The 24,810-nt window shown below is 38.5% G+C and overlaps 2 protein-coding genes across 3 annotated transcripts; one reads left to right on the top strand and one right to left on the bottom strand.

The window, feature by feature from the left end:
- The first annotated feature begins 13,825 nt into the window (after positions 1 to 13,825).
- On the top strand, positions 13,826 to 17,053 carry LOC108983804. 2 transcript variants are annotated; one of them, XM_018955571.2, is made up of 6 exons: positions 13,826 to 13,991; positions 14,103 to 14,208; positions 14,581 to 14,938; positions 15,697 to 16,174; positions 16,270 to 16,325; positions 16,739 to 17,053. In XM_018955571.2, exons 1-6 carry the CDS (start codon positions 13,949 to 13,951, stop codon positions 16,784 to 16,786), a joined length of 1,089 nt encoding a protein of 362 aa, XP_018811116.1. In that variant the 5' UTR covers positions 13,826 to 13,948; the 3' UTR covers positions 16,787 to 17,053. The 2 variants fall into 2 exon arrangements, with proteins under 2 accessions (XP_018811116.1, XP_018811115.1); XM_018955570.2 differs by having other exon boundaries at positions 13,827 to 13,991; positions 14,100 to 14,208.
- A 728-nt stretch (positions 17,054 to 17,781) lies between these two features.
- On the bottom strand, positions 17,782 to 24,075 carry LOC108983805 (ABC transporter A family member 2-like). The gene is made up of 16 exons (XM_018955573.1): positions 23,638 to 24,075; positions 22,770 to 23,001; positions 22,524 to 22,693; positions 22,229 to 22,414; positions 22,025 to 22,120; positions 21,743 to 21,943; positions 21,409 to 21,568; positions 21,094 to 21,320; positions 20,448 to 20,565; positions 20,287 to 20,363; positions 20,034 to 20,123; positions 19,702 to 19,845; positions 19,294 to 19,614; positions 19,127 to 19,207; positions 18,363 to 18,539; positions 17,782 to 18,246 (listed from the first exon to the last, which is right to left on the bottom strand). Exons 1-16 carry the CDS (start codon positions 24,004 to 24,006, stop codon positions 17,989 to 17,991), a joined length of 2,907 nt encoding a protein of 968 aa, XP_018811118.1. The 5' UTR covers positions 24,007 to 24,075; the 3' UTR covers positions 17,782 to 17,988.
- Positions 24,076 to 24,810: the final 735 nt, after the last annotated feature.

Below are 24,810 nucleotides of genomic sequence, written 5' to 3'. Positions count from 1 at the left end.
ACCACAATGAGGATATTAATTGACAACGGAAGTTCGGTGGACATCCTATTCAGGGATGCTTTCAAAAGGATGTGAATAGACGAAGATCAATTGAAACCAGCACCAACTACGTTGAAAGAGTTCACTGGAGATGCGGTACAACCAATGGAGTCCATTACATTGCCAATATCTGTAGGCACAGACCCTTATGTCGTCACGGATTTGATTGTGTTTTTAGCAGTGAGAACTCAGTCAGCATATAATGCGATTATTGTGAGACCCACATTGAATGCTTTAAAGGCTATCACCTCGACCTATCATCTAAAGATGAAGTTCCCAACGAGGGCTGGGAACTGAAGAACTCAGACAGGGGTAAGGAGAGGTCAGTATTATGGATACTGAAGAACACGCGGTCCTGCCGCTAGGACCCCGGGTAATGATGATGAAGCTAGAGACTGGAGATGAAGATGCTATGAAGCATGGGGAGACAGATGAGCTCCTGGAGTTGGTCACTCTTGAGCAAAATCATCCCGAAAGCCATGTGAAGATCGAGACTAAATTGGCATAGGAAAGAGACAACAAGTAGATTTCCTTCTAGACCATAAAGATGTATTCGCATAGAGTCATAAAGACATGCCTGGAATAGGCGAGGAGGTCATCGAACACATGTTGAACGTAGACCCAAATGTGAGTCCAGTAAAGCAAAAGAAGAGAAACTTCAGCATCAAGAAGTACGAAGCAATCGCGGAGGAGGTGGATCGGTTATTAGTAGTTGGATTCATCAAAGAAGCATAGTATCCAGAGTGGCTGTCCAATGTGGTATTGGTGAAAAAGTCCAACGAGAAGTGGCAAATGTGCTTAGATTTCACCGATCTCAACAAGTCTTGCCCAAAAGACAGTTTTCCATTACTGAGGATAGATAGGATAGTAGACGCAACAGCAGGACATAAAATGTTAAGTTTTATGGATACCTATTCAGGATACAACAAAATCAAGATAAATGAGGTTGATCAAGAGAAAATCGCTTTTATAACTGACTGAGGATTATACTGCTATAAGGTGATGCCCTTCGGCTTGAAGAACACTGGGGCAACTTACTAGAGGTTGGTGAACAAAATGTTTAAAGACCAAATCGAAATAAACATGGAAGCGTATGTCGATGATCTACTAGTAAAAAGCATGGAGTTTGACCAACATGTGGAAGACTTTAGGGAGGCTTTTTAGGTTTTACGTCGGTACCAAATGAAGCTAACCCAACGAAGTGTGCATTCGGAGTGCAATCGGGAAAATTCCTTGATTTAGAAAGAGGAATCGAAGCAAATCCCGAGAAACTCAAAGCAATAATAGAAATGAAGTCACACACAAACTTGAACAAGGTACAGAAGCTGGCAGGCAAGATAGCAGCTCTTAACAGGTTTGTATCCCAATCAACAGATAAACGTCTTCCCTTCTTTCAGGTGCTTAAGAAGCACGAGATTGGGATGTCAAGTGCAAGGAAGCATTTATCCAGTTAAAGGAATATTTGGTTAAGCCGTCATTGCTCAGTCACACCAAGCCAGGGGAGCCATTATTGTTATACCTAGCAGTGACTCCGAAAGCAGTGTCAGCTGCATTGGTACGAGAGGAGAGGAATGAACAAAAATCGGTGTATTATGTAAGCAGGGCCCTAAGAGGAGCCGAGGCCAAATATCCAAAGGTTGAGTTAGTCGCCTTTACCTTGGTGGTAGCAGCAAGGCGATTACGGCCTTATTTCAAGCCCATCTGATAAAGGTGATCACCTAATCGCCTCTACAGAAAGTGTTGTAGAAACCAGACACCTCGGGACAGTTGGTCAAATGATCAATTGAGCCAAGTGAGTATGACATCAGTTACATACCAAAAAGTGCCATAAAGGGACATATCTTGGCCAATTTTGTAGCAAAATTTTTAAATTTCAGAGACGAAGTCCATTAACCACCTGAGAAGAATCCATGGCAAGTATATGTGAATGTATCAGCCTGCCAAGCAGGGGGAGGAGTTGGTGTGTACGTAGTAACAAGTGAAGGGGAAGAGTCGTACCATGCAGTACGATTGGAGTTCAAAGTAACAAACAACAAAGCTGAATATGAAGCAGTACTCGCTGGTGTAGCAATAATGAGGGTATTAGGAGGCGAGGAAGTCGAGATGAAAGCCGATTCACAGGTAGTAGTCGGGCAAATCATCGGGAAGTATTTGGCGAGGGGAACCAAGGTAATAAAATACCTTCACCAAGTCCAGGAGCAATGCAAAGGCCTCAAATACTTTCAAGTCGAGAAGATACTTCGGGGAGACAATTTCAAAGCTAACCGATTGGCGCGTGCGACCCTCAACAAAGCAAGAAAAAGCGCTGCCATGGAAGATTTAAGAACGATGCCTAGTCCAACAGTAGGAGAGGAAAGTTTGCAGATCGGGGAAAAATATGCCAAGATGGGCTAATGATATAAAAAAGTATTTGTAGACGGGTGATTTTCCCCCATCTCGAGAAGAGGCAAGAAAGTTAAAAAGTAGGGCGACCAAGTTTACTATAGTTGACGGAGTGCTTTACAGGCGGGATTTTTCAAACCCATTATTGCGATGTATAATAAAGGAGGAAGCAGAGTACGTGATGAAGGAAGTACACGAAGGGATTTGCGGGAGTCATTCAGGAGGACGATCACTCATCGCAAAGATTGTAAGGGTATGGCACTATTGGCCAAATGCACTCAAAAATGCGAAGGAGTTCGCGAAAAAGTGTGTCCAGTGTCAGATTCATGCACCAGTCCTAGGTGCACCTCCTGAAGAGGAGCAGTCCATAACGTCCCCACGGCCATTTGCCCAATGGGGAATAGACTTGGTAGGCCCTATGCCCCCAGCAAAGGAGGAACCAAGTTTATCATCGTAGTCGTCGACTACTTTATAAAGTGGGTAGAGGTTGAGGCGATGGCTATAATAACTGCCTAAAGTATGACAAAGTTCCTATGGAAGGCAGTAATGTGTAGGTTCAGGATACCTCAATGTATCATTTTTTATAATGGAAGACAGTTAGATTCCGAACATTATTGCCAATGGTGTGCGGATCTAGGAATCAAGGTCAAGTACTCTTTCCCAGCCAGGCAAACAGACAAGTTGAAGCAATTAATAAAATCATCATGGGGATACAGAAAAAGAAGATAGGCGAAAGAAATGGGCTATGGGCCGATGAGCTCTCAGAAATTTTGTGGGCTTATAGAACAACACCAAAAGCCTCAACAGGCCAAACACCTTTCGCCCTAGCATATGGAAGTGAGGCAATGGCACCAGTGGAGGTCAGGTTACTAAGCTACAGGATGAAAAACTTTGATCCAAAAGCAAACATAGCAGGATTAGAAGAAAACCTAGACCTATTGGAAGAGATAAGGGAGGATGCAGAAGTCAGAGTTGCAACTTCTAAGAAGAAGGCAGAACAATATTTCAACAAGTGAGTGAGGCCGAGATCTTTCAAAGCCGGCAACTTAGTGCTTAATGAAACTGGCTTCACCATGGGAGAAGAAGAGAAACTAGACCCTCGATGGGAAGGCCCTTACGTTGTAGTAGCAAGCCATAGACTTGGAGCTTACCACCTCAAGGATGCCGCAGGGCGTCAGCTACCTCACCCATGGAATGCAGAGCATTTACGAAAGTACTACGTTTAAGGGAAAGATATGTAGTTTTTTCTTTCATTTGCCAATTTGCTTATCTATATCATTTTTTTTTTAATAATAAATGCCTGCACATTTTTTCCACCTTTTCTTTGGTTCTTTTTTTTTACAAATGCAAAAATATGACCAAGACTAAAGAAAAAAAAGGTGACGTGGTCAAGGGATCTCCCACTAGCCTAATAACTTAAAGGCTAAAATGGTCGAGGGATCTTCCGTTAACACCTTCTCGCCAAAAGGTGACGTGGTCGAGGGATCTCCCACTAGCCTAAAAACTTAAAGGTTAAAACGGTCAAGAGATCTCCCATTAACACCTTCTCGCCAAAAGGGGACGTGGTCGAACGATCTCCCACTAACCTAATAATACTTAAAGGTTAAAACGGTCGAGGGATCTCCTGTTAACACCTTCTTGCCAAAAGGTGACATGGTTGAGAAATCTCCCACTAGCCTAATAACTTAAAGGTTAAAACGGTCGAGAGATCTCCCGTTAACACCTTCTCGCCAAAAGGTGACGTAGTCAATGGATCTCTTACTAGCCTAATAACTTAAAGGTTAAAACGGTCGAGAGATCTCTCGTTAACACCTTCTCGCCAAAAGGTGACGTGGTAGATGGATCTCCCACCAGCCTAAAAACTTAAAGGTTAAAACGGGCGAGGGATCTCCCGTTAAACACCTCGCCAGAAGGTGACGTCGTTGAGAGATCTCCCACTAGCCTAATAATTCAAGGTTAAAACGGTTCGCTGTTAACACCTGCACTCACCCGCTAGCCTAACACTTAAGGTATGAACAACTTCGCCTGGTACTTAAAGTATGAACAACATCGTGCCTATATATATGTGTAGATTACCAAGAAACAACAAAGAGTGCTTATTATCCGATAAACAAAGTTCAAAAGAGAACAAAGCATCAATAAAGATGGTCGCAAAGTATCATTAATAAAAGCAAGAAGTCTCATCACATACAAAACTTCACAAAAGTCAAACAATCCCTCATGGGGTACAAAACATTCGAAATAGACAAGTCTTATGAGGGGCAAGAAAAAGCGTTTGGATTTCAGCCCGGCCTAAGGAGCCACAAAGATGCAAAGCAACCTCGCTGGCACGAATAAACTTCTAGTCCAGAGTTTGCAGGTTCATCTCTGGTTTGGCAAGAAGAAGCTCTTGGAGTTGTTTCACACCAAATTTGAAACCAATACCCCAGGCTCGCGCCCGAACTTTGGGAGAGGCGGCTAGTTGGGGAAGAACCCGGTTGAGGTCTTGTTGCAATTCCTCCAAGGCGAGAGTCAGCTCGAATATTTTTTTCTCAAAAATAGAGATTTTCTTTTTTGCAGAATTAACAACCGAGCTGAATTGAAGATACTCGTTATCGCTTTTTTTTAGATTTTTCTTCACCTCAGTCAAAGCTTTTTCAGCCTCTGCATTCACGCCCTCCACCACACCTATGTTTATAAGTAGCTCTCGTCGTTTATCCTCTAGGGAAGCCAGGTGAGAGGCGTAGTCAGACTTGGCCACCGTCACCTTTTCAATCTCTGCCTTTATTCGGTCATGGCTCGTAACTAGATCATCTTGTTCCTTCGAAGCAAGCTCCGCCCGAGTGGCCAACTCATCCATCTCTTTGTTGAAGGCTTCCACTTGGGCAGCCAAATCATCCATCTCCCACACGGCCACTTCTGCTTGACAAAAGCGACTCATCCCTGTCTTGTGCAGCCATCTCAGACTAGCAGAGACGAGTAGCAAGATCATCTTGCTCCTGCTCAATGTTCTTCGTTTGGTTTAGGCGGGTAGCAAGATCATCTTGCTCTTTCCCGAGTACAACCACTTCTTGGCGGTAGTAGTCAGCGTCCACAGCAGAACTCGCCAACTCTCCCTGGATACAGAGAGCAACCAATTTGTCATTAGTCGTGTGGGAACAAACTTCCAGCAGGGCCAACTCATGAGCCATGCGATCTTTTTCCTCTTCCAGACGTAATCATTCTTCCACCAACTCAGCAGCAAGTAGGGCAGTACAAGAAACCGGAGAACCGATCGGAACCGACTCAGACTAGCCGTCGGAGCTTGGAACAGGCCAAAACCGCCATAGAACCTGTCGGTGAGCGATTGGATTTGCCAAAAACCGATGTCCAGCGGTTCGGTCCCGGCTTGATCCTGAGCCGGACCACTAAACCGACCGAACTGATAAAATGTTTTTTTTTTTAATTATACATATATGAAACGACGCCATTTCACTTAAGTAGTGTAAGTGAAACGGCGTCGTTTTAGGACTCAGTGTTTTAAAAAAAATATAAAGCAAACGGTGTCGTTTGGCTTAAAAGGCGTCGTTTCCCTCTAGGGTTTTAAATCCCACAACGTTTCTTTCTTCTTCCTCGTTTCTCTTTCTTCTTCATTTCTCACGCCGCCCCCTCCTCTCTCTCTCTCTCTGCACATCGCTCTCTCTCTTTGTGTGCATCGCTCTCTCTCTCTCACGGCGCACCGCGGCGTCATCACTCTCCCACTTCACGCACCTCGCGGCGTCTTCTCTCTCTCTCTCTCTCTCTCTCTCTCTCTCTCTCACTCACATCGAGGCTTCGCAGTTTGCACTCAGCGGCAGGGTCACCTCTGTCGCAACCGAAGAAGCCGACGAAGCAACCGCAGTTACGCTGAGACCGATATTGACGGTTTTCTCCCCCTTCACCAGCCTGTTTCGGTTGAGATTTTCTTCATTTTAAGGGATCGGTGCAGTTTCGGTTTTGGACCGAGACCGCACCGATACCTTCGATTTTCACCCCTAGTAGCAAGGCAATCGACCCCCTAAAATCATGAAAAAAAAAAAGACAGAATGTGTTGAATGTTATTATCTTTTCAAAAAACAACGAGGAAAACACATAGAAAATGGGAAGTGGATACAAAAAGATTACCAATGCAAAAATACTTCGAAGATGTTGAACGACGGCGTTGAAAGCCTCTTCACGACGAGCATGTAAGGAAGGCGAGGAACCCGACAAATGAGGGCTAGGAGATCCCCTCGGATTAGAGGCCTGAATAGGAGTAGTAGCAAAAAGCCCCCGAGGAGAAGCTCTGTTAGCCTGACCAGGTGGGAGACTAGTAGGTGCATCAACGTATGGGCCCGAACACACTTCAGCCTCATCCCGGTGAGATGGTCTCTGAGTAACTTGAAAATATTCCTCAGGAATAACCAGGGGTGGCTTGCCCTCTCCCCTAGGAGAAACACTATAGGGGGAGAAGGGATCGAAACCTTGCTCCCACTGGCGAGAGAAAGGGCTGGGAAAACAAAAGGTAAATCAGGAGTAGCCTCACCAGATATCGTCGAAGCAAGTGGAAGTCGGGGACAAAGGCAATGTAGGCAGAGGAGCCTCAAAAGATTGGAACTCCCGTTTGAGTAGATGGAGGCACCAGCAAGTCAGGATTTAGAAGGATCATATCATCCTCTCTCGGAGGATTATCATCGCCCTTCTTTGCAAAAACATCTGCAGATGTTTTTAAGGGCTGAACAGCGACCGTAGCAGAAGCTTCTGCCATAATAATGGCCTCAAAATCCTCGCCGGCTAGAGACATCACATCATCCAAGGAAATAGTTGATGGCGCCACAAAAGTAGATAGTTTTCTCAATTTCTCCTGAGGTGCCACCTCCATGCTCCCACTCGCCCGGGAAGTCTTTCCACTCAGTTCAAACTGAGAGGGGACCAATTTTATGTCACCTCCACTCACCTTTGTCGTCAATTCGCTCGATTGCTCCCGAAGAGGAGCTAACTTACTGCCTCCACTCGGCGCAAGGGGGAGCAAGGAGTCACGCTTCGAAGAGATGGACTCGTTTGAACGAGGCAAGACACGAGCCCTTTTTAGTTTTCTCTTCTTTGATCCATCTGCACCAGGGCATTTCTTTTTCCTCAAGTCACCTGCCGGTAGGGAGCACCCAAAAACTCACATCCTAATATATGGGCCCGACTGGGAACCATTAGGAACTTCTCAATATTGCCAGGGGTCAAAAGCACATTCGAACATCATAAGTTGGGGTGAGCCTGAGCCCAGGAATCAACCAACCTCACACGAGCCTCCTCACGAGGGGAAAGAATAACCTTAAAGTCATCCCCATTGGGAATAGGAGACCAGCACGCCCTAATAGGAAGCTCCCGAATAAGAACTGCGTCAGCGGGAAATTCCCAACCCTCGCCAGTAAGCATAAAAAATTTATTTGTCCAATCGTTTACATGCGAATACTTACGCTCCAATTCAACCAATTCCTCTTGGCCCTAAAACTGCAAAGATTCCCATCCAAACACGTAAACCCGTGGAGGGACAAAAACTCACAGGTTGTTAAATCTGGGTATTGATCGCCCACAAGTTCCAATACCCTTCGCCACAAAACACAGTAAGCCATCAAAATTCTCTAGGCGTTGGGCACCAACTAAGCCTAGGTGAGCCCTAGGACGTCTAACACATTGCAGACTGGTCGCACGAAGGGCAATCGAAGCCCCATGGTTAACATAGCAAAGTAAAGGGCAACAAAACGGCCATACCTTTAGCGTTGATAGCTTTCTGGTTTGGAGTAAGGGCCCTCAAATTAACAGAGTCAGAAATATTGAAGTTGTTTCGAGCATTCTCCAGTTCGCGGGAAGTAATGGTTGAAGACCAGCGAGAGCTCGCAAATATGGAAGCCGGAGGAGCAACGACAACCCAGGGAGAGGAGTTGCGGGGTGGTGAAGGTTCAGATGCAGAAACCACGCCCTTACCTTTGGAAGACGAAGAAGCCATGGAGAAAGAAAAGAGAATAAGAACTCGGAAAGAGAGCAAGAACTCTAAAGGAAAGCAAGAACTCAGAAAGAAACCAAGAAAAGCAAAAGAGGCTGAAGTTCAAAAGAGGAGGGAAAATGAATAGCAAATGGGCATTAAATAGGAATGTACGTGAGGTGACGGTTGACGCGCCCGAGGAATGAAGATGAAACAGCGCCCTAGCACGCCTCGAAAACTAAAACGGCGCTTAGATTCAAGTCCCATCACACCAAATGTAATGAGACTTCATGGGGTAACTGATGAGGACATTCCTCTCGCCTATATAGTACTGGTTTAGGCCTTCACCTATTCATGATTTGAGTCTCAATACCAAAGGGACCCATTAAAGCCAAGAAGGGTCCAACCCACTTCCCATTGCCAACTAAATAACCACCCAGCGGCGATAAAGGAATGACAGTTATTATAACAATTCATTAAAGCAAGAACCCTCATCCCCAAGTTTGAATTTAAATAATAGATATATCTATTATCACTTAAGCAATAGAATGGTTTAAATGCTCTATATAAGAGGAGAACTCAGGTACGTAAAAGTGATCGAATTCATTGGTATTATTATTATTATTTTCAGTCACTGACTTAGGCATCGGAAGCGTTTCCTTGAATCCTCAAACCTTATACTCTGTGGTTGCAGGTGACTATGAAGTAGTAGCAATGAAACACGTCCATAACATTAATATTAGAGCATTGGTAGTAGCTTCTCCATCTTCATCTTCATCTTTAAATTTAAAGAATGTGTCTTTAAATTCATCTACATTGACTTATACATCTCTAAATTTTTGCATAGCTATAAATAGTGCTTCTTCAAATTTAAAGAAGCACTATTAATTCTTCAAACATTATTTTACTATTTTTTTCTCTTTCCTATCTATTAAAATCAACTTTATAGAATTTATATTAAGATGATTTTGATACATAAAATTTGTATTAAGTTGATAATACAAAGTGAATATTAATTGTAAAACATATAAAAAATAATAATTTTAGGAAATAAATAAAAAATAAAATAATAATAATATTTTTTTATTATTTAGTTTAAAAATGTATAAACTAATATGAGAGTTTTTTTTCATTTACAAAATTATTTTTTTACATATGAAGATGCATAAACTACTCTTTTCTCTTTTGTTGCTCAGCCTCTGTTTGCATTATGAAAATGAGATACCGAAAAATAAAGAAATAGACGTTGGAAAGAGAGAGATGAGACGTCGGAAAGAGAGACACCATTCGCAAGATACAGTGAATGGTATAGTGAATGGTATTGGATAGGGGTGATTAACAGTCCGGTCGGACCGAATGGACCGACCGGACCGGACCGAGACTTAGACCGGTCCGGTCCGGTCCATATTTTAGAGGACCGAAATCATTCGGTCCGGTCCACGGTCCACAATTTTTTCGGACCGGACCGGACCGGACCGAATGAAAAATTAAAAAATATATATATATTTTATATATAATAATTGTACAATTAACAATATAAATTTTTAAATATATTATTAATACTTGTTAATATTCTATAAATTAACAATATTTTATATATATCTTCATTTAACCTATCACTATTAACAATATAAAATTTTAAATATACTATTAGCACTTGTTAATATTCTATGAATTAATAAATATATAATATCAATTAGTTAATTATATAGTAATTATATAAATTAATAATATAATTTTCATCTAATTTATTATCATTAACCATATAAAATATTTTTTTATTGAGTTTGTTACATAATCCACATTAATAAGTCACTTAATTTAATTTAGTATTTTAAATAAATTTTTTTATTAATTATTAAAAAAAAAAAAAAGGGCGGACCGACTGGACCGGACCGGACCGATAGCTATCGGTCCGGTCCGGTCCCTTTGGGTGTTCGGTCCGGTCCGGAAAAATAATGGACCGAAAATTTTCGGTCCATCGCCGGACCGGACCGGACCGGACCGGCCCGTTTGCAGACCTAGTATTGGAGTTCGAGAGAATTTTTTTTTTTTTTTTTTAGGCGAGTTCGAGAGTTAAAACGAGGAAGAGTGGGAGATATGCGGAGAGAGTCGTGTGAGGAGTCCGAAGCGTTTAGACATTTAGTAATGTCAGAGAAAAGTTATTATAGTAATATATATTTTGTATTATTATGTGATTATTTTTAGTTAATTATTTCTAATATTTATTTAAAAAGATGTATGATCTACATGATGTCATATCATATATGTAAAATAGATATTCTTAATAGTAATTTCTATTTATATTTATTCTTAGACATTATTTAAAAAAATAAATTGATGCCAACTTTCAGTGAAGTTGCTTTCGTAAAAATTGGACGCAGATGTAACAAAAATGAGTTTTATAAAAATTTACTATATATTGGTTGTGTGATTTGAAAGAACTATTATCATAAAAATAGTTTTATAACGTAACGTAAATATCAAATTGAACAATGTTACGTATAATCTTCATTTTATTTATTTATTTATTTTGAGTAAACAAGTGTCAACCTTCATTAAGAGAGGACTTACAAAGTTGATTTGAAAAAACAAATCAATTACAATCGTTAATAACTCCCCAGTACACTTTCTTGACTGACATGGTCTAGTCCAGACAGTAAATCTCTAAAGACCTAAATCTTCAGAGAAAATACCTTCTCTGTCCACGACAGAGAATACATAGCCCCATACCCTGACTAAGCAGGATAGGGTATCCCAAACCCCAACAACTCCGTCAACGCGGAGGGGGGACTAATACTCCATTCGGACCACAGTCCGAAGGTACTAATTTTCCGGATTTTTATTTATCCTAGAGACTACATTACACAAAGAAAACTATAAAGAAAAAACACTGCAACAAAACAGAACACAGGGGGCTCCTGTGGCGCGTGCAGTACAGGCGCCACTCTGGGGAGGGAACCGCCAGTCGACCTTGGAGGTCCCGGACTCACAGACTCCAGAAACGCCGCACGTGGTGTTGGCAGAGGGCTCCCGGGTGGTGCGTGGAGGCCACGCGCCGAACGACGCCGAAACTTCGAGCTGCGCGTGCGGGCTACTCGCCGCTCCGTTCGGTGCCGTATTCGATGGTCCTTAAGATCGGCGGCAGGGCATCACCATGGCGGGGCGCGTGCTGGCTTGTGGCGGCGGGAAGACCCAGATCGGCGATTCACACTTATTTTTCCTGAAAAAACACAAAAACACAAAACAAAAACTACGTAGAAGAGAAAGGAAGGAGGAGGAGGAAGAAGAAGGGAGGGGGAGGGAGCCGAAGCTCCCACCCCTCACGCGGGATCTATGACCGAGTTCTTTGTTTCGGCAAAAAGAGAGGGCGCCGAGGGAGAAGAGAAGAGAAAATCGTATAATCTTCATTTTAGATACTATAATATAAGTTTAGATAATTTTATCTTTAAAATTTTTTAAAATTATAAAAATATCTCTCTTAAAATATTTTTTTTTTCATTTAATAAATGACCTGCATATATAATCTCTAAGTAGAGATTACAAATTAAATTTCTCTATCAAATTATATTATTCTATAAATTTATTTTTATATAATTATTTATAATTAAAGTATTTATCTTTGAGAAAAAAAAAACATTACATTTGTGACTAATGTTGGCCACCACTTTGACCCAGATTGAGTTAAACACAGGTCTATCAAAGGGCTACAGCATGGTGGTCAACGGCGGCCAACTCCTCTTTTCTTTTTCTTTTTTTTTATAGATTTTTTTTTTTTATGTTTTTTAGTTTCTTAATTTAATTTTTAATTTTGATCACTTTTCTATTTTTAGTTTATTATTTTTTATATTAACTTTATCTTTTTAATTCTTATTTTTGTAACTTATATTATTTTCAAATTTTCTTTTAATAAATTATGCTCACATGGCATGTGCCGACTTCACACTAAGATTATATTTGAATGTTGAATTGAGTTAAGTTGAGTTGAATTGAATTGAGATGATAAAATATTGTTAAAATATTATTTTTTAATATTATTATTATTTTAAGATTTTAAAAAAATTGAATTGTTTATTACATTTTATATTGAGATTTAAAAAAATTATAATAATAAATTGAGATGAATTTACTTAACAAACAAAGTCTAAATTCTTTATAGAAAGATTCTATTCAATTCCTACGTCATATGTGATTTTTTCTTTTTCTTTTTATTTATATTTTCTTAACAAATATGTGATGTAAAGATAATAATTTTCTCTTTGCTGTTATAAAAAGAGATTTGTTACTCATCATCTCATACATCATATTTATTCTTTTATTTATCATTCATACACAATATATTTAGTAGAGGAATTTTATTCATCAGTTATTATTTACTCCTACATTCATATCTATAATTTTTTTCATAGGATATGAGGATATTTTTTATAAAGTGTGAGATTTGGGCCAGTGAATAGTGGTTAATAAAAATAATTTTTCTATTTAATAAGAAAAAAAATTAAAAATTAAAAAAATTATATGTAATGTAAGCACTCTCATTGAATTAGTTAAAAACTAAATCCAATGAGTATTTAGCTATTAAAGAGTAAAATATGATCACATTAGATTAGTCAAATCCAAATATAGCTACAGTGACTTTCAAAAGTTTTTCTAAATTTAAAAGTTACTGTATATACATCAAATATATTTTATTAATTATTTATCTCTCTTTCTTTCTATCACATATTTTATCACAATTCATATATTAATTTGACTTAGTGATATATTAATTTAATAAAAAAATGATTATTAATTAACATATAATATGTAGAATAGTAAAATATGATAAAATTAAACAAATTAATAATTAAAAAAATTAAATATTTTTAAAATTAGTAGTTATTCATTACCATATAATGAATAAATATATAATCTAATGTGGAGATTTAATGTGAATAACTAAAACTAAATTCATCTTATATTATTTTATTATTATATAATAAAAAAATAATTATTTTAATGTAAAGATTTATATGAATGGAATAGTCAAAAATTAAATTTCTTTTATATTTATCAAGATTATCCTTTAATTTTAATTAATCCAATAAAAGTGCTCCATATGTAATATAAAATGACGCAGTCAATTTTTCTTTTATAATACTCATACCACACCGTAAAGGCAGGTAGTTTCAACGGCAAACTCCGCCTGATTCGAAATTTCGAAATTCAAAACACACTTTTTTTTTTTTTTTTCTATCAGAGGAGCCTCTTCAACCGGACCCGCGTGGGTCCCATCTCCATTCCCAGGGAACAAGACAACCAACGCTCTGCAGCATTTCAAATTCAAATGCTTCCCTCTCTCGCTTGTGTTTTGAGGTTGTGGGACCCTGCGGTTGGCTTGTGGTTTCTTGACTTTCCCGCCCTAAAGGACATTGATTGGGTAATACATAAGTGTAATTCGGTAACCGATACAGAATCAAAGAAAAAGGTAGTTTTACGTTATAAATTCCACTCTATTGGGTTCCATTAACATCACACACCAACACAAACGTTAGATCAAGAGATATTCAGAGAGAAAGTGAGAGAAGCAGAGCCATGGAGGATTTATCCAATGACCAGACCAACACTCCGCTCCCAGGTACTCTCTACGTTTGATTCCATTCCTTTCTCTGTTTCAATCCTTGTCTTTCAAGATTTCTTTTAATTATGGCTAATGTTTGGTTTGGGATCTCTTCATGGAACGCAGCAGGATCAGCAAAACAGAAGCTTCAGCGGTACGCGCTGCGGTCGGGGAATAAATCCAAGGACGAAACATCTCCGGTAGCCGAATTGCCGAACCCTTCTGCATCTAAGCGGTTCGTTTTCTTCTTTTTATCTTCACTCTTTTTTCTTTTCCCTAATATCTATCATTTTTGTAGTTCACAATGTTTCTTGGTAATGGGTTTTTGATGATTTGATTATCTGAGCACTCTTAATTTTCCTAGGCAATATACAAATTTGATTTTAAATCCTTTTCTTTCTCTGGGTAATTTTAGATCTTTTTAGGTGATGTATATGATGTGTTTCACTAAACTATGTTCATTGTACTAAGCACATAATGCGTTTTCACATCCTAATTTTTCCGATATTTATTTTCGTGCCATTGTTAAATTTTATGAGCAGTAAGTGCTGTCTAAACCAAAAGCTTTGAGTCAAAACGGACTGATTTTTGTATTTAAATTTTTCAGAGGGATTTCTACAGCAAGTGTGAGTAAAAGTGTTGGCGTTCTTGATCTCTCTATTAAGGACAAGTCTGTTAAGCCACCTAGAAGGCTCTCCATTCCTGCCAAGTCGACTGTCCGTCCTGCACCAAAGCTGGCTGGAAACATCACTCCAATTTCAGAGGCTAGGGTGAGAAGCTCTGCTACTGGTCAGGGGAAAAGTGATACGCCTGTTTCCAATGTTTCCAGAACAACAAGCCGGAAGAAGTTCAGTGTTTTGTCATCAGCATCGTATTGGATATCTCAGATTAAGCTCTCTGAATCTGCCGCTAAGCACTCAATTTCACTTGGCTTTTTTAAACTTGCCTTGGAGGCAGGATGCGAGGTATACCAATTTGCCTACTTTCCCACTCTTCCTTGCTTCTGAAATTGCACAATTAGATGCAGGTTTTAGTATAATTGTTGCAGAATCTACGTACAAAAATCAGTCTCCCATTTTAGTCGAAACAAAGTAGCCTTCTAGTTTTTAGTTCTTAGGATCTTACGATTGGAGGAATATTGACAAAATGAACATAAAGATTGCTGTCTCAGCCTTGGGAATTGCAAATTTGCTTGTTTTATCTCTGTTTGATGCTTCTATGATTCTTATTTTGCTGAGAGTTCTATGCTGACTTCTTACTGTTTTTCTTATGTTAAGTGCTTTGTTTTTTGGAACATTGTGATGGTTAGCAGTTTAATTTTATGTTTAGAAACCTGGATCGACTATACAAACATTTGTACTAACAAAATGAATGAATGCTATATTATTCTCCGAGTTGTTTTTTATGGATGCCAAGGAGTTTAGGTATTTGCTTATTTCATAAATTTGGCACTTAATAAAATTCTATAGGTTTGGAACGATTTTATTATTTTTAATAACAAATGGACCTTTGATTCTTTCAACCTTCTCTCTTTTTTCCCAAAGCCACCTCCTTCAACCACTTGAAGAGAAAAATACTCATCGGTTCTCTCAATTCAGGGTGGATATTGGACAAACACAGCTGACAGCACCTTAATTCACCTTGTATTCTTTAAAGTTTATGCAAGATTTGATTTTAAGCTGTTTCTTGTTTTTTTTTTCCTCGCAAATGACTTTGAACTCAGCCTCTTCAGCGAATGCGGGATGAGCTCAAGTTGTATGCTCAACGATATAATAATCTCAGTGAATATGGGGAGCCTTTGAAGGAATTATTTGAAAGGTATAATATCTCAGAAAGCACAGAGCAGTTGCAGGTCTCTGAAACCTATTCTCAGGTGCCTGAAGAGGGAACTCGATCATCTGATGATGATGTCCATAGCTCTTCTTCTACTGCGGGAAATAGGAGACTGAAGCCCAGGTCTTTGAACACTGATGCTACTCAAGCTTCGGAAGTAAGCAAATCAGCCAAGCAGGATACTATTCAGAAGAAGAGTCGCACAATCGGGACTAGGGGATCTTTGAATAAGAATTCTGCCAATTCAAAGTCTGTTTCAGAGCCTGGGGATCGTAAATTGCCAAAGAAACCCGAGAAGCCAACTAAGCTGGAATCCAATAAAGAAAAGGACAAAATGAAACAGGGAAAGAAATCTTCTGCTAAAGCAGGCAAGCATGCATAGTTGTGTTGTGTTTTTTTACCGTTTCTTTTCATTCTATGAAGACATACTTACATGCTGATTGTGATTTGCTGCCTTTTACAGTTCGAGTCAGCACTTTGCCAGCTGAGAATATGCCCCAGGAGAACAAAGAAAATATGGTATTATTATTCACCATGCTTTTTCTTAGTTTGAACTTTTTCATCATTGCTGAAAACTATATCTGTTTATTCGAAATGAGTGAGTTATGATTCCTAGGTTTTGAGTGTTCTTTGGATTTCTTCCAATCTGTACACTATTAATTGTATGAGTGGTGCTATTCTGCCGCCTGCAGGTGCCCGCTCTTTGTGCCGTTCGGTGCAAATTGCACCTTTTTTTATTCAAACATTTTTAAAAAATAAAAAAAATACAAATATACTAATAGTTATTTTCTTAATCATTAAGAAAAAAATTAAATGCATGAGCGGTCTTTTACTGCTGGTGAATGTTCAATATGTTGAGATGCATTTCATTGACGTTGTTAGGTCCTGTTGTGAATGTTTTTAATAATTCTTCCCATCCTCTTCTGTTGTAGGATGCTGCTCTCCCAATAGAAGAGATCGGCTTGACCGGAGTCAGTTAGACATTCTGCGACAAAGTTGCTGAATTTATCATTCTTATTCTCTTGGGTTTTGTCTTCAGTGTTTTTTAAGTGAGGGCTTTTCATTTGTATAAAAAAGTGATAAAAGTGAAAGTGTTTCAGTCTGGTGTGGACGATGTTTTCTTATTTATTTTTGTTTTATTGGGAGATTTAATCTTTGATTATCTGTCTAGTATTACACAGTTACTGCTGAAACCGAAGTGTATTTGAATCATTAAACCTATCTACTACTAGTTTAATATTTTGTAATCTGTTCATCCATAAACTCTTATTGACATTCTTCGTTTAAAACAATGTGGAAATGCATTCATCTGGGATGGTTTTGCGATTCCGGTCAATCAACCGCAGATCAAGATAATGTAAAAATCCTGCACATGGTGCATTGATTCAAGAAAAAAATCAATGAAATCTTCTTTAAACCAAACAGATAACGATTCCTTCTTTAGCATTCAAAAATAAATTACAAGCCGAGCTATCTTCAAGTTAGGGTGAGAATACTTTAGCTACAAATGGATTATACAAAAGTAATCTTATAAACTAACGTATATTCATCAGATTGAAAAGTTACTTTTATCATAAAATAGATCTATTAAATCACATGAAACTACGTCAGTTTGTAGAATTTTTTTTGTAGCTATAACAGTTCTCATTTAAAAGTTTGTAAAAATTATAATACCTAACGCTTCGATTCCGTCTCCCATCCCTACATCCCCTCCTATACATAACGCCTTGGCCATTGGTACATTATGGCTGGCATTTAAGCTCATAGGCACTACTCCCTCTTAACATTTTCTGCTCCTATAGCCATTCTAGTTTGAAAAATCTCAGTTACCAAAACAAAATTCAAAACTCTGATTTAAAGGCAAGGAATTGTAGATGTTGTATGAATTAGACTAGATGATTGCCAAATTTTAACAGGGAATTATATAATCTTCACAGCAATTAGGCCGAATTAAGGCCATAAATAAAAAATAAAGAATACATAAAATTGTAATATGGGATGAGTTCAAGCCAAAACCTGTAGAAGTTTTTTAAGGTATTCAAAATACAAGATATATCTAACTGAATAGTAATGCTCACTAACTGTAAAATACAAGATATATCTAACTGAATGGTAATGCTCACTAACTGTAAAAAAATGCACAAAAACATTATAAATAGTTAAATACAACAACTCAAGTATATTAATTTGTAATACCAATTAGATCGGGATTGATCACAACTCCACGGACTGTTCCTGCCCGGCCTAAGAAATTTCTTTCAGAAGTGGTTGCTGAAGGCATTGTTGGAACATTAGGAGGGACTGGAATCTCGGCTGAGTGGTCAGAAATGCAGAGGGCACCAGAATCATCTTGCTCCCAGTACACTTCCACCATTATTCCTCTTGGATTCTCTTCAGATTCTGTTCCTGGAATCCCCACAAACCTGGCTCCTACAGGTATCTGTGCAATCATAGTACAAGGATAAGATATCAGTGCACTTCTACACTCATAAAAAACTGTTTCTCCTGAGGTAACCTGGTTTTTAACAATATAAACAATAAAAGAATATATCCTACCTGAACTGGGGCTCCGGATGTTAAAGTAAGAGTTTCCAACCTCCCTTCAATTGCAGCACTCTCTAGCTCTGCCTGCCTTGCTATATTCAAGAAAACTTCTTCCAGAGTTGTAAGACCCAGTTGGATGTCAGATATACCAAATTCTTCTTTTCTATCTTCGAGCTCCTCGAAAAATTTCTGTTCAGGATTAGCAGGACCAAGGAAAAAAGGTAATAAGCAAAAGTTGGAAAAAAATGCAAAGGAAAAAATAAAGACATTATATTTATAGATGAAATTGATTTGTACAATCATCTCATATACAATCATCTCATAATCTACAAAATCATTTCTAGCTATAAGTAGTCACATGTTAAGAGGGTAATCCAATGAATATAAAAACATGGGGGATTGTTACTTCTTGACCTATACATTTCACTTTGTAACAGATCTAACCATGTCATAATCTTCATCAGTTTTGAGATTGATGAAGATATTGTGGCAGCAAAATTAGCAATGAGAGCTTTACAGAATTATTTTATCAATCGACATCACACCATGCAATTAAATCTGTTGCAATCTTTCTCCAATTGGACTTTGTGATATGTATCATTTCAAATAATACAATCAAACATCAAATAATGCCTTAGGAAAAAGAATTAATAATACGCTGGCTTAAGGTTCAAACTTCTGATACTGCATTAATGAAAAATGCAACATGGTTCCTACAAAGGACAGCTTTAATACCAGATACAGGGTAAAAAAAAACAAACAAAAGAAATATTTACCGTTAAAAGCCTCTCTCTATCATGAGGAATCACAAAAGTCAAAAAGGCTTTATTCTCCTCTTTTGGTACTACATCCAATTGCTGCCAAAACATTCCCCTTGTTAGCAACCAAACTTATTGCATGTTAAAGAAAAGTTTTGATCAATCAATTTACTTATTTAACTTACATCTTTAAAGAATTCCTTCACAGCCTCGTGATGAATTGTAGAAACTGCAGCCCCATTGGAAAGAGCATGAATCGGGGTAGTTTGTCCATTTGTTCTTCCCAAGAAGCTAACATTAGCAATGAAGCCAGTGCCAAACCGTGACTTTAACCTGATTGAGGTTCCAATGCAGCGAAGCCTACCCTTGGCCATGATTCCTATGCGGTCACTCAAAATGTCGGCTTCTTCCATTGAATGTGTTGTTAGGACAATGGCACGCCCTTTCTTTGCATCATTTATTATGTCCCAAACATGCCTCCTTGTTATTGGATCCATACCAGTTGTCTGCCAATTAGGATAAAAATTGAAATTTTTCACATAAACAGATTGTGTAAATGAATAGCTGAGCATGTTTATTCATTTCTGTATTACCGGTTCATCCAAAATGACTAACTTTGGATCACCAATGAGAGCTATTGCAACACTGAGGCGACGTTTCATTCCTCCACTGTAACTCCCTGCTCTAATTTTGGCTGCCTCAGTGAGTCTCACCTCTTCCAATGACTTCTGAGTAATCTGCATTTGAGCAGAATTGTTTATCTTAAGGAATGGACATGGGAATCAACAATAGATTATCATCTTCACATTATCACATATGAATGCCATTGCATACTCTGTTGGGGATTGTGAAGTTTGTTTTGAATCTTTAATTAATGACAAGTACGAAAGCAGATGGAACACCCTTTTGCATGCATAATACTTACCGATCTTATAGAAGCTGGGGGTAGGCCTTTAATACAAGAAAAGAGGTGGAGGTGCTCTTGGCCAGACAATGCATCCCAAAGGATATCAAACTATAAAAAGATACAAAATTCAAGAAAAGGTTAGCATACAACTTCTCTTCTGAGTCATTGCTATAGCCCATAAAAAGAACTATGCTATATGTTGCTGAAACAATTCAGCAAACATCACACCTTTAGGGATGCACATAGCCACACCCACAGAATTAGAGATTACCTGGGGACAAACACCTATAATTCTTCGAATGTCTGACATGCCAACTGAGCTTCGGACTGAACTTCCATATATCAATGCTGTTAACAAGGCAGATATAGATGATATATTCTTCTTGACAGTAATTCCATAAAATAAACACAGAGAGAGAGAGAGAGAGTCACCATCTCCTCCTGTCACTGGCGTAATGCCAGTTAAACAGTTAATTGTTGTAGTTTTCCCTGCCCCATTAGGTCCAAGAAGACAAAATAACTGATTCCTTGCAAAGTTCACCCATAAGCCCTGAAGGCAAGTTGCAAATCAGTGTCAAATCTACCAAAACATATATATGAACCATAAATAGAATCATAATTGTCACCTCATGCTTTATAATGATGGTTGATGGCAACCAAGAAATTGGTCAAACAAAATTTAATGATAGTGATATAAAGGAGCATCAGTCTAGATGAGGATAAAGGCTCTCAACACACCAATGTATAACAACCAGCGTGATGGATAGCAGGAGCCACCACTCAGTAGATTTTGCCACGAAACTCCATTGGCCGACAATCAAGCATAGTGATTGATTCTAATAATCTAGGTATGAATGCTACACATAATCACCACATGAACAAAGAGCTTCCATTCATTGCTTCAACTCAACCGGAAAAAAAGTTGGAAGAGGTCCTTGCACTAGTCTTCTTACATTTAGGCAAAGATACAAATAAAATGCTCATAACTCATAACAGCTACACAATTGTGTATGCATTAACAAAAAGCTTACTTTTAGCCCTCAGCTTGGCCAGAACTAAAGTTGGAAAGGGTCCTTACCCTAACAGCATGGTATGATGGAGTCTTCTGACATTTACAACAACCAAACTGCCTAGTCCCAGGATATGACTTTACAAGACCACGGATCTGAACAGCAACGTCTGGATCAACCACACCTTCCTGTGTTTGATGTTTTACTCTGTTTTCCTCTTCAAGGACATCTCCGTCATCTGGAGTAATATGCTCCTGCTGTGGAACTGAACCAATGCAACTACAAATCCTACCCTCTATGATGGGAGGGGGAAAAAGAATCAGTCATAATTATAGGCAATGAGGAGAACCCATGAGCACAGAGTGGAGAGCAAACTGAATTACCTCTCACTTTGCTTCCACCTCTCCCTGTCCAATACCCAGGGTTTAGAAAGTAAAACACAGATTTTCTCACACCAGATGCATTTGGGATTATGTTATCGAAGTAGATGGCCAATACAAACCATAGTAAGAATGTAGCAACCAGCCATTTGTAAATATCATCCTGTCATGAGAATGAGAGATACAAAATAACTGTGATGGAAATGATCCAGAATAGATTAAAGTAGAGTGACAAAAATGAATGTGCAATATAAAGAACGGAATTGCTTTTTTCCCACTAGAATGTATAGAGTGATGTATTAATTGTCACAATTGGGAGCTTGAGGTTTTCACGTACAATCGTTATTACGCATTCTGTATCGTTTGGTGCACACTTGGCACGTCTACTCCAAGTAATCCCAACATCTTGAGGGGTTGAAGTTGCTTCAGCAAGCAGATTTAGAGCTGCAGCAAGAAGATTAGGAGGGAATAACGACCAGATAGCTCTTAAGGTGGTAGAGAAGCTGTCAGTGTATGGAAATCCAAATACTGTAACAAGCTGCAACGACATAAATGGAAACAAATTATACAAGTGAACGGTTAATTAACTCCTATCACAGATTTGGCAATGGAATCTTGCCTGAGTCATGAAGCCAACAATAAATATGGAGAAACCCACTGTTGTGGATGAAGAGGATTTGCTAATGAAGGCTGACAACATGAAGGCAAAGCCAATCTAGCATCAAAAGTTGGAAAAACGTATCAAGGGTTACTCTTAATTAAAAACCAAATCACAATTAACAAGCAAAACATAAAACAGTGACAGATGGGACTTGCTCTTTACCATATTAAGTTGGAAAAGAAAGAACACAAGTAACACTACTTCAAAACTGTTGTTCAAGAAAAAATCAAACTGAAAGAGCATCCCAAAGAGAACTAAGAATACTGAGGAGAGAAGCGTAAGAATTCCCTCCCACGTGAGCCACGAGAGCCAGTAAGCAGAATCATAAAGACCCATCATACTCATTGCCTGTCGGTGTAAAAATAAAGAAAAAAATGAATAATTGAATAATTCTGCAAAGTGAAGAGAGAAGGAAATGATAATCCTATTTTGAGTTCAGACCACAGAATGTCAATACCTGCCGAAGTTTAAGCTCTTTCTCTGTGATCAAAGAACTGATATTAAAAACAAAAGCGAACATGGCGGCTGCAAGGAAAAAGGTTGGTCCTACTGTAGCCACTGCAGAAAAAATTTCCACTGCAGGGTGCGCGAATTCCTTGAACCCGACAACCCAGCTTAAGTTTGGATCTGAAAATGCAGAGAAGATTTAACAGCATTAAATCCTGTGACCAGAGAATTCCAGACCGGGACCAGAATTTAATACCTCCAATCAGCAATCTCGCAATCTCACGCTCTGCCGCAATTTGAAGTGGTATTTGAAATTTAAATGTGGGATCTTCATAATTCCCTCGCACTGCAGCTGGAGTTGAATTAGTCTGTATGCCGTAGCTAATTATTGTAGCATTTCTTTGCACAAAATGCAAAGCTCCTGGACACCTCATAGGATTATTAACAAGCCATGCGTCTACGTCATTTGGCGTTCGAAATGATTGAACCTGTATTAACAAAGGACGCCATTTAAGAATGGATTTAATTAAGATGTTCCTCGTTCTGAATCGTCCATCATATTTTTCGTCGACCTCCTCAACAAACCCAAAAGCAAGATTTCAATCTATTACATTTAGGAGCAAACATAGAGAAGAATTCCAAGATTTTCAAACTAGAACTCAAATTTCAATCCAACTGAAGCAAAAGGATAGAATTAAATAATTCCACTTTCCGTTCGCTTTGTCCTTTCTTGTAGTTGTAGATTCTCAGCAACCAAACAAAGATAAAAATCTCCACAATTTTGGAAGTATCTATTTGAAACTAGCTGGTCAACTGGCTTGAAATTCTTTCATTTCCAATTTTCTTTTTATGGACCAGGCAACTGGCTCGTCAATGCGAAATTTCTTATTTGCGTTGAATTCAATAGAGAGAAGAAAACAAATAAAATTTTCACATTCACCAAGTATGAAAAAGAAACAACCAGAGCACCCTATTTCCATTTTTCGCTCGCTTTCTTTGCGTCCAAACAGCGAATAGATATAAATAAAGTCCAAAGGACCTCAATATTAAGACTCTGGAATACGTAATTCTCTTCGAGTATCCATTTTCCATTTTGTTCTCCCAGAAGTGAAAAAGACACCTACCTTAGTCGAAGGAATCGGCCTCCCAGGGTTATTCGCCATGATGCGATCCACAATGGTCCGAGCCGCGGCGGTCTCGTTTCCGCTCCACAGAAAGTCAAAGCAAGGGAGCCTGGTATAGAACTTGTCCTCACAGGGCGGAATCGGAGGCGAGAACAGGGGTTTGGGATCGGGGACACTCTTATAGGAGGTGGAGGTGGAGTAGCGAGCCTGGATGGCCTCCTGGATGCAGAAGATGAGAAAGACGAAGAAGAAGGAGGAAAAAAGCTGAAGAAAGGTCGCCCTCTTGTTCCGCCATGAGAGCAGGAGGTTCTTCTTCAGAAGCGCGGTGTATTGCTGAAACAGCAACGGAAAACCGCGCCGTAAGCTCATGGCTTTTAGAGTGCTCTTTCTTCCCGTGTTTGCAGTGAAGAAGAAGAAGAAAAGGACTTCGATTTATATACGTCGGAACCAAATCATTCGAAATGCAGTTTTGTGCGTTATGGAAGGTGGGAAGTTGGAAATATTACTAGGTTTGGTCTTAAATATAATTACAATACATGCCACTGGTATACAATTCTTGTCTGAAAGCTGGTGTCGTCGTATACAATATGAGATCTGTTACTGTCGGACAAGAGGATATAAAAATAAATTTATAAATTAATATAATTTTATGTAATTTATTAGATTTATTTTATAATAAAAATAATTTTCTAATATGATATATCGCATAAAATTACGTTAATTTATAAATTTATTTTTATATAATTTATTTATAGTTAAAATATTTTTCATACAATTTGCCTAATTTTAGATTTAAAAAAAATTAAATTTATCACTTAAATTGATAGATAGAAAATGCAAAAGCATTCAGAGACTTTCATTTTGTATTAGGAAAGGGATTGTGTCCAAATCTATCATGATATCATCTATTATTATCATAATCTCAAAAGAAATCAATTAATAAAAAAAATATTTATCTGAATTTTAAGATCAAAAGCGACGAAGATTACAGTGTGATATAATATTTATTGAGCATTTGACTAAGCAGTAAGCACTCTCTACAAATCAAATTAGTGTGAAATCTAATCTCCATCTCTCTCTCTCTCTAAAGAGTCAAAGTCAATGTAATATTTTATGCTAAAATTCAACAAAAAAAAAAAAAACAATTGTTATTTTTGGCACCACCTATACTTT

This window comes from Juglans regia, chromosome 9, assembly GCF_001411555.2.
Source record: "Juglans regia cultivar Chandler chromosome 9, Walnut 2.0, whole genome shotgun sequence".
NCBI lineage: Eukaryota > Viridiplantae > Streptophyta > Magnoliopsida > Fagales > Juglandaceae > Juglans > Juglans regia.
This window is presented reverse-complemented; position numbering and strand designations above follow the sequence as displayed.

Excerpts from the sequence above, each read along its gene's own strand:
- LOC108983804 (XM_018955570.2), top strand. The coding sequence starts at position 13,949 with ATGGAGGATTTATCCAATGACCAGACCAACACTCCGCTCCCAG. Across the intron at positions 13,992-14,099 it reads GACCAACACTCCGCTCCCAG|CAGGATCAGCAAAACAGAAG; the intron begins GTACTCTCTACG and ends CATGGAACGCAG. Across the intron at positions 14,209-14,580 it reads AACCCTTCTGCATCTAAGCG|AGGGATTTCTACAGCAAGTG; the intron begins GTTCGTTTTCTT and ends TAAATTTTTCAG.
- LOC108983805 (XM_018955573.1), bottom strand. The coding sequence starts at position 24,006 with ATGAGCTTACGGCGCGGTTTTCCGTTGCTGTTTCAGCAATACACCGCG. Across the intron at positions 22,415-22,523 it reads AAGAGCTTAAACTTCGGCAG|GCAATGAGTATGATGGGTCT; the intron begins GTATTGACATTC and ends TTACACCGACAG. Across the intron at positions 20,364-20,447 it reads GCCAGTGACAGGAGGAGATG|CATTGATATATGGAAGTTCA; the intron begins GTGACTCTCTCT and ends CCTTGTTAACAG.